This window comes from Cheilinus undulatus, linkage group 4 (genome assembly GCF_018320785.1).
Source record: "Cheilinus undulatus linkage group 4, ASM1832078v1, whole genome shotgun sequence".
Taxonomy (NCBI): domain Eukaryota; kingdom Metazoa; phylum Chordata; class Actinopteri; order Labriformes; family Labridae; genus Cheilinus; species Cheilinus undulatus.
The window spans coordinates 23,859,438-23,875,502 of record NC_054868.1 but is presented as its reverse complement, the minus strand read 5'-3'; the positions used below and the strand labels follow the sequence as shown (position 1 = coordinate 23,875,502).

General features: G+C 37.7%; 1 protein-coding gene across 1 annotated transcript in view; it reads right to left on the bottom strand.

The window, feature by feature from the left end:
• The window catches only part of helz (helicase with zinc finger), a 101,157-nt gene that overhangs the window by 27,405 nt on the left and 57,687 nt on the right, over positions 1-16,065 (bottom strand). Inside the window, exons 19-22 of the mRNA XM_041784415.1 lie at positions 10,226-10,344; positions 6,229-6,374; positions 4,733-4,880; positions 1,840-2,023 (exon numbers count right to left, since the gene is read on the bottom strand). Coding sequence (XP_041640349.1) covers positions 1,840-2,023; positions 4,733-4,880; positions 6,229-6,374; positions 10,226-10,344 — 597 coding nt within the window. The remainder of the gene's footprint in view (positions 1-1,839; positions 2,024-4,732; positions 4,881-6,228; positions 6,375-10,225; positions 10,345-16,065) is intronic.

Here is a 16,065-nt window from a genome sequence, read left to right as displayed (position 1 = left end):
AACTTACGTTCTCTTCTTTAAAGGCAATCTGACTATTTTTGAGATCAAGCATGTTAAACCAGGTGACTGCTGGTGTTATAAGAAGTTCACCGTTACTCTTTGAACCTCCTTCCTCATCTCTGTCCTGCTGTTAGCATTAGCGCTTTGCTAACCAAACAATAAGGTTGCAGAGACTTTGGAAGTGAACTAAAGCAAGGCTGTAAGGAACAGGTGAGTTCATTACCAACTCTTAGATACATGTCAGACTTGTAATGACAGTTTAAGGTCCAAGTAGCTCACTGCTAAGCGCTCCGTGAATTTCTGCTGAAAGTCGGCTTGTGCAGACCAACCTCCAATTTCCACATACAGGGACAGTGCCTTGGTCCGCCAGAGAATTGTATTGTGGATTATATCGCTCCCTCTCTAGTCTATCAGAGCATTTCCACAGCCGGCGCTCATGTCCAGCAACAGTGCATCCCTGGAGCGCCATTCCGCTCCGCTTTGTTTGTGATACGCTGCAGGTCTATTTTCAGCACTGGCAGCTGCCAAACCTCATCAATACCCGCCAATCAGAAAGCTCCAAAAAGGAAGTCACAAGAGTAGAATATCCAGTTCTTTAAAAAAAAACACGATTACGTCTCATCCTGCCGTAAGAGCAAAGGGTCACAACGGCGCCATTGATAAGGAAGAGTTAACTTTTGAGGAAATTTAACCAAAGAATTTTATATACAACCACAAGTCCTTTAAGCAAACATTAACCTTTTAACTCCCTAATGTACTCACACAATGGCAGAAACAATAATATCATGGACTTACACCAGAGAGGATGATAAATTAACCCCAAAAGGTAAAATAGTCCGCTGTTGACATAGTACTCTTGCGTAAACTCGCTGTTCACGCTGATCTCTGCCTGCTGATCAGGGCAGAGCTCTAAACATGATTCCAGTGGGCGTGGTTGCTCGCCTTTGGTCGGCGCAAACCAGCAACAAAACTTAAACTTTGAATACACTTAGCTTCTTCCTTCTCTGTTTCTCTGTGAATATTGATAAATGTAGAAATTATTTGTATGCATTTAAAGCTACAGTGTTGTTCTTTCTTGATTGATCCAACATATTAAAGAGGAGTGAAATCACTGGAACTTATTAAATAATAAAAAACAGGTCCAGTAATAACTTTAGCGTTGTATGTCTCCATGGACTGTAGATAGATAAACTTACACTATCTCTATTTGTCATATACTCAGATTCTAAAGCTCTCTTTCTTTGTGTGTACATCACTTTGCATGTGTCCGCACACTTCATCAGTAATTAACGAGGAAGTTAATGACCCGTGGAAAGCAGCTGGATGCAATACAAGTGGGAACTGCATGACACTGAAGCTAAGAAGAGACTGAGGAAAGAAACGTTCACTCAAACTCTCCTCGTTCTATGACTTTGTGACATGAAGGAGCCATTTGAACACTAATAACTGAGTGGAAGACAGCGGGGACTTGTCTTAAGGGTAACATCGTTTGCATTTAAAGCAACAGCATGACTGAAGAAAGAGACTAACATCATCTTACACTCAGAAATGTGTGAGATAAGCTTCATGGAGTAATATTAATGAGACACTTGGGGATTTAAGCAAAACTACTACTTTGGCTGCAGCTGCTTACTTCCCATTTTTCATTTCCCATCTGGTGAATTACTATGATAAACAACATCAACTTAAGAAAAACGGCTTTAAATAATATATGTTTTGTCAATTATGAATGTGTGATGCAAAGCACAAATCTCTTTAAATATTAATATCGTTGAGCTAAGAACTTGGTTTCTTATCTTTACCTTAAACATGACCCTGCTGTCCTCTTCTTTTTCTCACCTTGAACATTAAGCACTCTTTCCACGCTGACCTCATGCATCCTCTTCTTTCGGAGTTCAGCACGAATCCGGAAAACCTGGTCAGCGTACGGTGACACCACTCCAATGCTGCCCTCATCCAGCTTGCCCCAGGCCACAGGCCACTTCTTCCGCAACTCCTCCACCCGCTCCACAATCTCAAACACCTGAGAAAGATGAGGGAGCAACATGAGACTAAAAAGGGAGCAAAAGGCCATCGAGAAAAAAAAAAACCCTGAAAAGTTAAGTAAGGTACCAGGGGATATATTTTTTTAACCTGATAATAACACAACCGAAGATAAGAAAATATCTGAAGATGACAAGCATATATGCTGAAGATTTCATAGGTATTGAAGTTTACCAATAAGACAAGAAGGATGGGCTTTATCAACATGGATGTGCCGTAGAGCTGAGCATGATGACCACAAATTTATATCAGGGTCATGTCTAAAGTAGTGATGCTCCTCAGTGTACAATTTCTCATCTGATTAAATGCAAAATATACTTGTAACGTTAAGTGGTTACATTCTGTAAACCATTTTCACTCTTCAGAATGCTGAAAAGTTGGTTTGCAGAATGTGGCCAAAGTTAGTAACAACAACTACAGTGCAACTAGTGGTGGGCTGCTCTTACAGTTTGGATGGAGTGTTTGACAGAGATGTTGGGCCTGAACTGATAAAAAAACATGTTAGTTTCAAGTTTTAAAATTCAAGATTCAAGAAAACTTTGTCTATTGCATAGGGACATAGTGGGTTAAAAGAACAAATTTACATGCAACAAATACATGCGCGTCTGACCTGCAACATCCTTGAATCCCCAGTCAACCCCTCAGGGCTTCTGACCAGGTCTACTTGTTGTACCTCATGTCTATTCAGTAAAAGTGATCATGCTTTTTTTAGTTTTGGGGCTCTAAATTTCTGGATGTTGTTACCATTACAATCTTGAACAGCAGCCTCTTCTGATGCTTTCAAGAAGAGCTTAAGACACCCTTTTAAAGCAGTTTTGAATGTCTAAAGTAACTTTCACAGTTGTAATTCATCTGTGTTTTTGTTCATATTTATTATTTTTTCTTACTGTAATTATAATTATTAATCTAATGTTCAAGAAGCATTTTGTTACCTTGTTCTGTGGAAGATGCTATACCAAACAAAATTGCTTTCTTTGATCTTAGTCCATCACTGATATTTAGACAAACAGACCTTCTTTTCTCATTGTAATGTAAAGGCTTGACATGGATGTTGAATGAAATAAACAGTTGGCAATTTAATTGGCATAGCCTACAGCTTACGAGCTCAATCTATAAGTGAGCTTAATTAGCTTGAACTTGTCTGCAAAGGGTTGGAGGTGCAACTAATACAATGGCTGCATCAAAGTGAGGCTTAAGAATAACCAATCAGAGGGAAGGACTGTCAATGAATCATGCATCATGCTTGATAATTGTAGCTCTTGGTTTATCTGCTAATTAGGTTCACTGGTTTCAAACTCAAAAACTTCAATTAATATGATGAGATGATCGGTCATACTACATTGTAGAGGTAAAGCAATAGAAAGTTACGATGCATTAAACCAAATCAAACATTATTAGAACATTTCTTTACATTGTATTCCAAAAAGTTCATCTATTCCCTCAAACAGTTTAGATGTAAAACTAAAATAATGCAATCTTATAGTTTTCTCTTTCCTCTAAGGAGGAGGCTAGCATATCTAAGATGTCTAATCAAATTTAGAACCAACAAATGATCACAGATCACAGGGACTTAAAAAACAAAAACAAAACAAAAAAAAACCCTCATTGTCACGACATGGGGAACAGCTGAAAAAACATATCTTTCACATTAGTAAAGAATTTTATTTTCAATTCCAAAAATCAACATGTCGTTGTCACAGAAAAAGGAAGGTTGCGTTTGTTTTACTTCAGAGAGAGTTAAAAACCATGATTATAAAATCAAGTATATAGGTCACCAAATTATAGAAGCTGCAGTTGGTTTTTAAAATCTCCCAAAGGGAAAAGATTCAAACAGTCTTCTTGCTGACTATTTACATTTTGTTCAGCAGAGTCCTCAACATGCAGTTTCTGTACAGCTGTGTTGCTCTTTTAGTACCATCTGTAATCGCAGTATGGAGTCTGTGCATCCACTAGGTCTGAAATGGCAGTTGAGCTCTTAGCCTGCAGTGGTGAGCCAGGCTACAGTATTACAGCACCTTTAAAGTAGTGAAGCTGAAGCAGCCGCTTGTAAAACGCAATGAATGGGGATGACCCCCCCCCATCTTGAACATTTTTCCAACAAACAAGCACTAACTCAATCTTTATTATAACCAAACTAGGGCTGAACAATTTTGAAAAATTATCTAATTGTGATTATTTTGACTTATATTGTAAATTCAATATGACTAGTTGTAATAAAGACAGTGATCATTCCTATGTCATTTTCATTTTAAATAAGAAAACCCTTAACAAAAATCAGGGTAGGATATTTTAAGTAAACATTTTTTGAAAAATGTTACTTGAATGATTGCATTATGTGTAGTGTAGGGTGTAACATCTCTGCTGCTAAAGAAGTTTTATACTGTTTTTTTTAATACACATTTAAGGTTAAAGGTTGAAAATTGCAGCAGGCCAAAATGTGACTTAAGCTGAATTTCAATTAATTGCCCAGCCCTAATGTTAGGTCTTGTGTAAGTGTGTGACGGTGGCAGCTGCACACACCTGCAGTAATGACACTGTGTGTCTTAGCACTTTATACTAATCGTATAAAGTCATCCTGATGGTCAAGCCGCAGGTAACTTTATAGATGAAAAAATAAGTATCAAAAGTGTAGGTTATAAACTGGCAACTACTTTTTTGTGGATATTCTCAATACTGTTTTCACACAAACCTCGGCATTGTTGTAGTAGGCAGTGCTGTTCTTCTCTTGGACATCTTCTCCTCTTGCTGTGAAGAAGGTCAGAGGGTAGAAGTCCTTATGGGAGGGCTGCTTCCCACTTGCCATGAGCTTTCCATCGTAAAATAATTCTGATGTGTAGCTGAAAGATAAGAAATATGGCTGTAAGAGAAAGGCATGGCGAGGAGTGCAATATAAACATGGAACATGTTTCTGAAGTAGTGTTTATCAGGGTTGATTTCATCGACAAATTTTTTTTTATACAAACCAAATTTCTCTAAGTATGATATGTGTTAGGAATATTATTCATATGATTGCAGTATTAGTAGATATTGGCTTCAAAAGTTAGTGGAGTTTAAGGGTGGACACACAGCCCTAGAGTACATCAGCTAAAGTCTTTTTTAGGGATTCAAAGAAACAAAAAAACAGATATAAAAATGTATGACAATATTTACAGCCAATACACTTGAAGTTAATGGTGGCCTATGTCAGCTGCAAATATCGGCCATATACAAATACAAGCTTGAGGAGTTTTTGTCCATCCCCATACGTTAAACTTTAAAATGAATTTTAAGGACTGATATCTTTTTTTTTTCATCCATAAACTTTAAAGTATGTTTTGAGGACTTAGGTTTTAGGTATGAAATACAAATTTAAGTATCGCAGCAATTTCAGTAGGGGCTAAAATGAATCTGTGATTCCATCATATTGGAAATTGGTAAAAATCCAATATTTTGTGCTCTAGTCTTTTTCTCTGTTCATCTTCTTTCTTTAATTTTTAAGTATGTTTTAAGGACTTAAGTTTTCAGTCTGGACTTCATTTAGAAATCAGTATCAAAGTGCCCAAGATTAACTTGTAAATATTGGTATACTGGATATCGCCAAAGGTCCAATATAGTGTATCCCTAATATTTGTATGTATCCAGCAAACATGGATTTTCTCAAACATTTAGACATGAAAACTTACAAGTGCTATGACTGGTGGGAAGTTTCTTTTCAGTGTGTTTCTTTTTTGCTGTACATTTTTGCCAATAGGCAGAGCAGAGCACTGTTAACCAGAAATAAAGAAGGTGCAAATGCATCCACTTGAAAAAGGCAAACACCCATACAGATTTGTGTTTAAGTTCTGTTAACATCACAAGTTTCAAATGGAGGATTTTTTTTCAGCAGAGGAAACTTGAGAGTATAAATCGTTCTTTGTGTGCACTAATCATTGAAAGATCCTCTTTCATTTACAATCTTCTTTCCAGTAACTGAAGCAAAAATCTAAACCCACGCAGCTCCTCGTCATGGGCCTATAGTCAACCACCATCCTTCACAGCTCCACTTGCCACTCTTGTCAGCCTAAGTCTGTCAATCCTTCACCTTCTTTTCTCCTAACCCAGTCCTCCCACCCCCTCTCCTCTCATACATGTAATCTTTTTCGCCACCTTTTTTAGACTCTCCACCCACAGGTTTGACACAAGGCAGTGCTGAGAGCTCACACCTACTTGATGATAGCTTCATGGGAGCGGTAGTTCTCACACAGGAGGATGCGACATGGGTACTCAGGGGGGTAGTGCTCATACAGCCGGTCCAGCAGTGACACATGCAGGTTACGCTCCCGCGCAAACTCGCTGTACACAAATGGACTAAGCTGCAATTGAAGAGACACAGAAAGAGAGGGAAGGAGGAGAAGAGGGCAAGCAATGTTAGTTTCAAAACATCAGAATATTGGCTTAAAATCTCTTCCTAGTTCTTTTCCTTTAATTTTACTGTAAAATTAAATGGACAGTACTGAACGCATCAGGGCAAACAGCTATAAAGCATCCACCTGTCAGCCAACCTGTGTCCCTAATTCAGTAAACATATGTGCCTTACTATAATCAAAATGGATGTTTTATTTATTCAGTTAGCACCTGTTAAGTTTTACCAAAACATAAATGGGCAATGATAACCAAAACATTTTTGAACCAGATGAGAAAATGATCCAAACAGCATTTTGTTTTCAACTGCTTTGAGCTAAAGTTAGAATACCACATTTTCTTCAACATGCAACATATATTTCTTAGTGTTGTTATAAAGAGATGAGAGCAATGCAACTCTTTACTAAAATGCTATTAAATGTTAAATTTGAGCATGCTTCTGATTATGAAGTATCACTGTTTTAAATTCCAGTCTCTTTTATTTGGTGTTTTCATGGTTAAAAACAACCAAACCTTGAGTTGCAGGATTTATGCAGTGGCCAGACCAGATTTAAAAATCTTTACAAATAAAATTCTGTTGGCATATGAAAGTAGAAATAGATGCAGTTGAAAGTAGGGGTGGGAATCACTAGTGGCCCTACGATACGATATTATCACGATACTTGGGTCATGATTCGATATTATTGTGATTTTAAACATTTTGCAATACAGTGAGTATTGCAATACCATATATTGCGATCTATACCATTTTTGCAGCTGTTTAGCTGATTTAGCATTAGTCGCCCTCATGTTTGTTGTATTTCTGCAGTATTTTACTTTTATGTAGCTCTTCTTGCAAACCTCATGTGTCATTTCCGCGTCATTCATGCCCTGCTTGCATTCCCAATGTCCTTCCCCTGGTGCTGCCATGTATGTTGAACTAACTTTCTCCTGCTGTATGACCATCACCTCTGCCAACCTCACTGGACAATTTATTGCTGCATTTATTTCCATTTTTCCACTGTCACAGACTTCAGTTCATGCTAGCAATTAATTTGAAAAAATCGATACTTGGTGGATGAGACGATACATCATCAGACAAAATATTGCGATACTAAGCTGTATCCATTTTTTCTCGCACCCCTAGTAGATAGTGACAGAACTTCTCCAATGATGATGCTGACAATGCCCAAAATAGGTAAGACAGCATGTGTTTGCTACCTAACAGAGAGAACCTAATTCTTTTCATTTAAAAGCCGTTAATTGCATAAAAAGCATAGTTAATAATAACTATGCACTTCAAAGTGGCTCCTCTAAAACTTGAAGCTTCAAGGTTATGTTCCCTGCTATGACAGTGATGAACACGCTTTGTGACTCTTCTATGAGGTTGGACTCAAATGACTCCTTTCCTTTTGACTACTTGCACACAGGTAGGGTTGGTATTGTCAGGATTTTAACAATACCAGTATCAACAGCAATGCTGCTCATCAATACAACTCTATTATATGGTGCAAAAATCAAGACATGACACAGAAAGATGTCTGAATATTATCTAGAGACAGAGAGACACAGAGACAGAGAGAGAGGAATGTGTGCATGTGGACTGACATGAAAAACAGCTAAATAATCCTGAGTCCAGATGAGATTCTCAAGAAAAAAACCTGCAGGTTTATCACTGATTAATGCACAGTGTGTCTCTGTTGGCAGCAACAGAGAGATAGCAGACTCATCTAAATGATCCTCAACAGGTTGAAGAGGCAGCAGCTAATCCCTGTATAATTAGGAGCAGAAAATAATTATTTGACAGCAATCATCCCCTTATCATTTTACCTGGACAGATGTGATGTGTAACTGTAATCCACTGATTTGTTCGTTCATCAAACCCATACGCATCTGTGCAGCATATTTGGTATAGGGACTAGTCTACTGTTTGGGCAACAGAGGACTAGAAAAGCCCAGCATTAAAAAAGATTTAACTGTTAAATTAAATACCAATAAAACCATTAGTCCATGTGTTTAAGGGTACTTTTGGTCCTGACCAATCAGGTGCCTGTACCAGAATTACTGTTTCTAGATAACCATTCCTAAGTTTAAGGCAGCGATTTATCTTTAGTTTGAATCTTGTTTAAACCAGGACAGTGAGAGAGGATCAGCTAGCTTTAATGAGGCCACAAACAGTCAATGAGAAAGCAAACAGTCAATAAAGGCATTTTCTTTCATTAAATATTCACTTTTAGATGGAGGATGAGAAGTGATGCAGAGAGAGCAGGGTGTCTATATTTAGGAAAGATTGATGGAAAGAAAAAACTCTGAAAAAAACTTGAAAAAGAAGAAGACAGATACATGGGTAGAAACTTTTTATCCATTTTTCTCACTCGAGGAAAAAAAAGCCAGCAACAGGGCCCAAGTAATCAAAGCAACTACTGGACTACTGCCGTCTTCATCCACTGCCTCCCTGACGGTAATCCTCTGCACTGTCTCAAACCAGGAGACGAGGAAAGAAGGATTTAAGTCCTTGTGTTGGCTTAGAAAGCCTGACTGATTGGAGTTTATATTTGTGTTATCTGTGGCTCAAGTGGTTTCCAGAATTGAGGCTCTTCTGTCTGCTCTTTTGTATTTCAAGAGAGAAAGAATGGAGACTTATTCACTGCAAAGTGAAATAGAGTTTTTACATTTTTTTCCATGTAACAGTTTCTGACTGCAGCATCTTCTTTTGGTTTATTCTAGGATATAAAAAAGTCTTTAACAGAAAAAAAAAATTAAACAAATAAATTAATGTGCAATGCCAGTATGGGAGGTCTCATTTTCATCCAAAGACACAATCAAATGGACAGTCATGTTTGAAACCATGCTTGCATTTAGCCATCATTATTTCATAAGAACCTTTTAGTTTAAAACATGCAATCCCACTCAAGCTTTACAGTGCTTAGAGAAAAGGTCTGGACTATATAGTAGGCGATAGGTGAAATAATCAATGTCTGTTATTTAAAAAAATAAAATAAAAAATCACTGTCAACTAGCATTTAACTGACAGGAAGGAGTGAAAGTACGAGACGTGGTGAACCAACAGAGAGCATTTATCTTAGATTGCTGCCTTCACACTCAATCTGAAAATGACTTTTGAGTCTTAAATTCTGTCCTTGACCTGTTAAAAAGCTCCCATGAAGCTTAAGTCATTGTAAGGCAGAAGGGACTCTTAACTGACAATTAATAATATGATATGTGGGATTTCTTCATGTCTAAAGTATTATTTCTGATGCTAACTTTTGTGTGTGTGCTGTGGCTTATTGCTTGCTGCAGTTTCCATTGTGACAACAGGAAAACTGAAGTTAAAACCCAGAATTTCAGGTATGTCAAACCTGAAATGTCAAAGAGAAACACGACAGTAAACTTCTGGATCAAAAAGAGAGTGTCTTTGCACTGCAGGAAAATATACAATTTCTAGTTATGTTCAATTAAATGTGGAAGATGGCTGAGCTTGTTAAATGGCTGATTAAGGAAATAAGGAATAATTTACAGACGAGGATTGGGCAGTATTCATTTTTTAATACTGTTGAACCTTCCCTAAATTTTTGGTGTCAGGTATTTAAAAAAACACATGAAACAATCACTTGCCAGAGTCAGTTTCACACTTCACAGGTAAAGTGAGTAACATCATGACAGAAGTTTTCTCTGTCTTTTTACTCTCCCTCTTTCTCTTCTCCTCCCTCTTTCCATCCTTTCTTCCAGAGATAGTATGATACATACATCTCCTGCATGTACATACCTTTCATCAGCATATTTTTTAAAGTTCGTTGTAAACTGTATCACTTGTGAAACTAACCTGCATGTGGTCTCCAGCAAGCACGATGCGTGTGGTTTTGCTAGCCAGAGCAAAAGGCATGATTGTTTCACACTCCATGGCCTGGGCAGCTTCATCCAATAGGATATGAGTGAAAAACCCTGCAGAAACAGATAGAATAAACATTAGTTCAAGCAATACTATTAGACCTAAATGTACTAAATGTCCAGAAAAACACACACATGTGACACAAAATTTGTTGTTGATCTAATAAAGGCAACATACACAAAAACAAAAAAATTATAAAAACCGCCAAAAGGAAATTAAACACATGGCTGGTATCATAGATAATGTGTTTATAAATATGAATGTAATACTGGGATGATTGAAAGGTAAAATTATAAAGCGTGTCTTCATCTCTAAATATTTTACAAGTTTGATGATGTTGTTTGAACCAGTGGTCTCTTTTCTTTTAATGAAAGCTTATCTTCTTTAATCTATCTTCAAAAAGCAGAGTCATCAGTTAAAGCGTCAGCGTTCAAGAAAATAATCTGACAACATGCTACTAAGATACAGCTTATGCAGTGCACATATAGAAGTCATTCATATAAAAATGCATGTAGAAGACACAGCAATGATGAGTGAGGTTATCAAAAAGTATAAAAACCAAAACAAAGCAGAAGAATTTCACTGACCGGGATGACTTGTATGGGTAATCTTTACCTTGTACAAATCCACATTTTTATTGCTGTTACACTGACACAATAGTGCACAGTAATTCTGTCAACCAGGAGCATTAAAATCCTCTGTCACTAATGTGTCTTCAACTCAGTTATTCTGTTGTACCCCCTTCTTTTAACCAACCCCCACACTCCAAAGGCAGGTTCTGTGGAGGATTTTTGAAAGGGATTGAACAGTAGCCTTACCCTGATTTAAAAAAGCTCAAACGGTGCTTGGCACAACGAGGGGAGGGGGATGAAACGGCATGGCAAATGAGAGCTGGAGCAGGGAGCGAGGGAGGAGAGAGGCTGAATAACAACCAGCAAACAGCCTCTGAAGCCCCAACGCCATTTCCACCAGAAAATATACCCAGGTATCATTTGTGACAGTTAAAACAATAACAAAATAAATCCAGAGACTGTCAGAAGGTAAACAAACAACTAAAACATGGGCTGTCCGGAAAAGAAGGAGGGAGGAGCAGTTTGATTTGAAGCAATGCTCACTCTTTAGTATCTACCTTTGAACAAACACCTGCAAAACACATTGATTTTTTTCACCCTAAACTATAAAGCCTCCAACCAATGTTCTCCCTGAGCTTTGTGTGCACCTCATTGAAGGATTTGCAAACAGTTTTCCCTTCTGCTGCACAGATAACAAGGCATACACTTTGTAACAATTTTCAGCAGAATGTGTATAATTGGGTTTATGTATTAAAGCTTAGAAGTTAGAAAAGTCTCTCCTGAGCTGTGAGGCGATGTACCAAACAAAAGTGTGTTCAAAAGAGGTGCACAGGTGGAGAGAGATGTCTTGGGAGAACCTTGTGCATAGTTGAAAACAGAGTATTGTCGGTTTCCTTTTCCTTTATGTTATTTTTTTTTTTTCATTCATGAGCATGATTTGTTGGATTGTAAAGAAATATTGCCGGTTAAGGCAGTAGCCACAAAGATTGGAAAGGCGTGTATAATGTGCATAAGATTATCACATGAGTAATTCCTGGATAATAGGCATATACTTAAAATGATGCACTTGAGTAACCTCTGACTACTTTATATATGGGATGAATGAACATTCAAGCTGCACAGTTATCTAGTGTGTCGAGGGTAATGAAACACAGAAACATCTCTTCAAACATGACTTTTAAAGCACTTTTCTTCCCTGCTTTTTTCATGAAATATAACTTGATCACGAGGCAGCCAAAGACCTTCAAGTCAAGTAGCTGTACTATTTTTGTATATCAAATAATTAATTATTGAGGCCAGGCACTTTTGTTGACCCCTCCTATAAATCGAAGACAACAGGAGCCCCGCCCTGCTGCATCCTTTCCTGTTTACTCTGATCCACATGAATATGTAACAGCCACAAACGCTCACAAATGATGTACATGGGTCATTACAAATGGGAATGTTTCCCCAGGCAGGGAAGCAGAGATAAGGAGGGGGGCAGGCAGTCTTTATGAGGACTGAGTAGACGGAGGGGACTAGGAAGCTTAATGTTTCACCTGGGAGATGCTGTAGCCACCCACCATGGGGAACCCGTCTTAAAAAGCAGAGCACCAAATTAGATTTCTGTAGTAGCTATCAGTCATTGGGCTAATAATGGGGTTTGTATTTGGAAACAACAGTGAGCAAAGAAAGAAAAAGGGAAGGATAATAAGCAGTGGTGAAAGCAATCAGGGACACAATGATTCAGAAATGATTTAAAGGAGAGATGACTATTTATAATAACTGACAGCTCCTTCACCTCTCACACCCAGACTCTCAGCGTTTCTTTAAGCCTTTTCACAAGGTGAAAGACATTTGGAAAATCTGTGATATGCATGTGTGTGAGAGAATCTGTGCTGCTTGTACTACCAGATAAAACAGGGCTCAGTTAAAATCCTGTTAGAAAAGTGTGTCCAATCCCTTTAAATACTAAAAAGAAAGAATTATTCTTTTAACACTGTTTAAAGATTTGTTCCAGTGCATGCAGTACAATTTTTAAGGCCACCTTAATACCAGATAACACATTTCCCTTATTGACAACAGAATAACCTCAGACCCAGACTTTTATCAGCAGGCTACAAACAAGCCCCAGCACACATCATAAACAGTCTCTCTTATATCTTTGATGGGTTTATATTCAAGATGGTCATAGGCGACCTCAGAGTCACTTGAATGTAAATTTAAATACGGACTTGTCTAAGGATAAAAAGCCAAGAAAAGAGCATAAAACTTTCAATTTTTCTTATGCAATATTAAAATAATGGCTAAAATTATGTAAAGTGAAAATCCTGCGTTTGCATCCATGATTCTGGGTAATACGCTTCTAGATATGCATAATGTTGTGCATGATATGCTGGTTGGTCTCAGGCATATCTGGCAGCCTGTGGGGGGGGGGGGAATCCAGGGGTAGAAATTTAATTGGCCGCCCCAGGTAAAATAATCAATCAACATTTTACGCTGTGTTGAAACATGCATTTCCTTCAATGTGGGATATTTCTACTATTTAAAATTTGTAGGTAATTCTTAAGTATCTAAAAAATATGATTAGTTAAGATAAATCACAGACTCTAATGCTATTGATCACAATTTAAATATTTTCATGGACTCACTGCACTAATATCTGGTTAGCAGTCCAGTAATCCTATGGTGCCAACTAGTGAGGATGACAAAGTTTAATCTTTTTCTGCTGTGAAAGAAATAATTAAATGGGACATTATTTGAAAATAATTGTTACTCTCAATTAGGTCTGACAGTCCAATTACAGGGACGCAGTGATCCTGTCTAGATTTTGGCAGGAAAGCAAAGAAAAACACAAAGCTACGCTGCATGCCACACCAGAGAGACATTATCTAGAATGTTAATTTTCCCCTGACAGCTGAAGTTCATTCATGAATGCAAAGTAAGCCTGTCGGGGTTTTCGTCTGTCATGAAACCTTCAGAAAATTAAGACTATGGCAAGAAAAAGACGTTACAGGACTGGGGTAGTGGGGTGTAGACATACCAGGCTGGCTCCATTTTATTTATTTTTCTTAACATTTGTAAGTGAATGCCTGGTGTGGCTTGCAAAGGTTTTTTTTCTAGTTCTGTTTGTATCCAATAGTTATGGATGTTTGCTGATAAAATCAACATGCCTGCATACATGAGCAGATCATTAAAATTTGCTAGCAGATACAATTTTCACTCTAAGATCCCAGTTATAGGTCATAAAGACAGAGGAAATTCACAAACATATAAAGGCTTAACCGTTTTTTGGGGGGTGGGAGATTTGTTACTGCTACTTAGCAGACTAGCTGGCTCCCAGCTGCCTCATTTGCTGCCGATTTTCATCACAGAGGAACACCAGGAGAGCAGGAAGATGAAACGTGGGGAGGGAGCAGGGCTAATGATGTAAAGTACATTAGAAACAAGCAGATGGTGTTCCCAAGCAACAGACAAAGCCCCCTCTGCTGACACATTAGAGCTGGTTATTAGCCCACAATGACAAACTGGTTTGTTTCCTGTGTCTGTTACACAACTTAAATGAGTCCCATCCCTCTAAATGGTGAACTCCTGCCAGCACAGGATATTAGAGCCACTGGGGACGACCAGAAAACTGGAGACTTAACACACCTAGCGGTGTCTGCACAGAAATTTGAGATCCTGAAAAATCAAAGTGAATACATTCACAAAAATACTTATCAAAGGGAATAAATATCATAAATCTTCAGTAAAAGCCACCTCACTTTCAATTTTAAGGAAGCTTCTCCTTTTGAAGATATCACCATCTACCTGCTAACAGAGAGGATTTTTTAAGTGGTATAAGGAAATCCAAGCCACTTCCACCAGCACACCTAAACAGCCACTACCATAATATGATCGAAGCCTATAAGACTGCAGTTTTCACTTTGAATTATTTCTTATATTTACTTTACTAAAGTTCTTCTGCATTTTGTTTACTGAAGAGACAGTGAAATACAAGAACTGGAAACATTTATGATGTAATTTTGAGAAATCTCTGTCAGTAGCTACTTTACTGTGATTGGATTATTCATATCTTTAATAATTTAATTTAATAATTATTTGTACACAGACAAGATCTTCCAATGATCTTTAAGTGACAGCTAAGATTATCACTGTGGTGTCTAATGGATTGCAACAACTGTGGATTTTAACATCATGATTGTGGTCTGAGAAATAATTCTGGTCTCACGATGATCATGATTTTTTGTCAAGATTTCTGAAACTTTACAATCACATGAGCCTTCTAGGAAAATTTAAATGTTCTTTATCACTACATTTTTAAAAACAGTAACAACAAAATGATCAAATAATGTGGTAATTGTTTTAAAAAAATAACAAGGCAGGCAACACACTACAGGCTTTCAAGCACGATTTGAGGCACAGTTTGCCTCCCACGATGATTGTGGGGGTGTATCCTGAGTGGAGCCTTGTCGCATATGATTATTTGTTTGAATAATGATGATAATGTGTGTGGTGTCGCAACAATTTGTGTCACTCCAATTCGTGTCGTAGCCTCCCAGACCCCGAAACGTTAATTAAATGCATTTGATATTTACGATTCTGGGTTGTGGTGCCTCAGACAGAGGACACACAGCAACCAATGAGAGCGAGCAGACCCGGTAGCGTCACCAGTCAAGTCATACGCACTCTCACAGCTCACAAGCATAAACACTGTACCTTCATTCCAGCCAGGATTTCATCCCGAATATTTCCCTTTTTTATGATTTTTGCTGCAGCTGTACCACATGCCAGGTAGCATGTCTCCAGTCTCCAGTGACTAGTGTGTGCGTTCAGAGGATTAAAGATGAAAAGTCGTTTGAATTTGTTGTTATGTCTATGGTCTCCCACGTTTTAAAAATTGTTTAAAATTTGAAAACTGTCTAGTGTAAATTTAATAAAGTCTGAAAACATCTGGAAGGACTTGTCACTTAATTTGGATTTTCTCATTAGGTGAACATACTGTTTGATTAAACTTACTTTTTATATTTTTAGAAAAATAATCTTGTCTTATCTCTTTCTATCCAAACCATCTTTTCTTTTTTCTTGTTTTTAAGATGTACTGTATATATTTTCAAAGTCTACTCTCGTTCTGTTGTTCTATTGTCCTTATGTGAAAAAATTTGAGCAGCTAATGAAGAAAAGACTTCCTTTATAGATAATTCCTTTACCTTATTCTTGTTA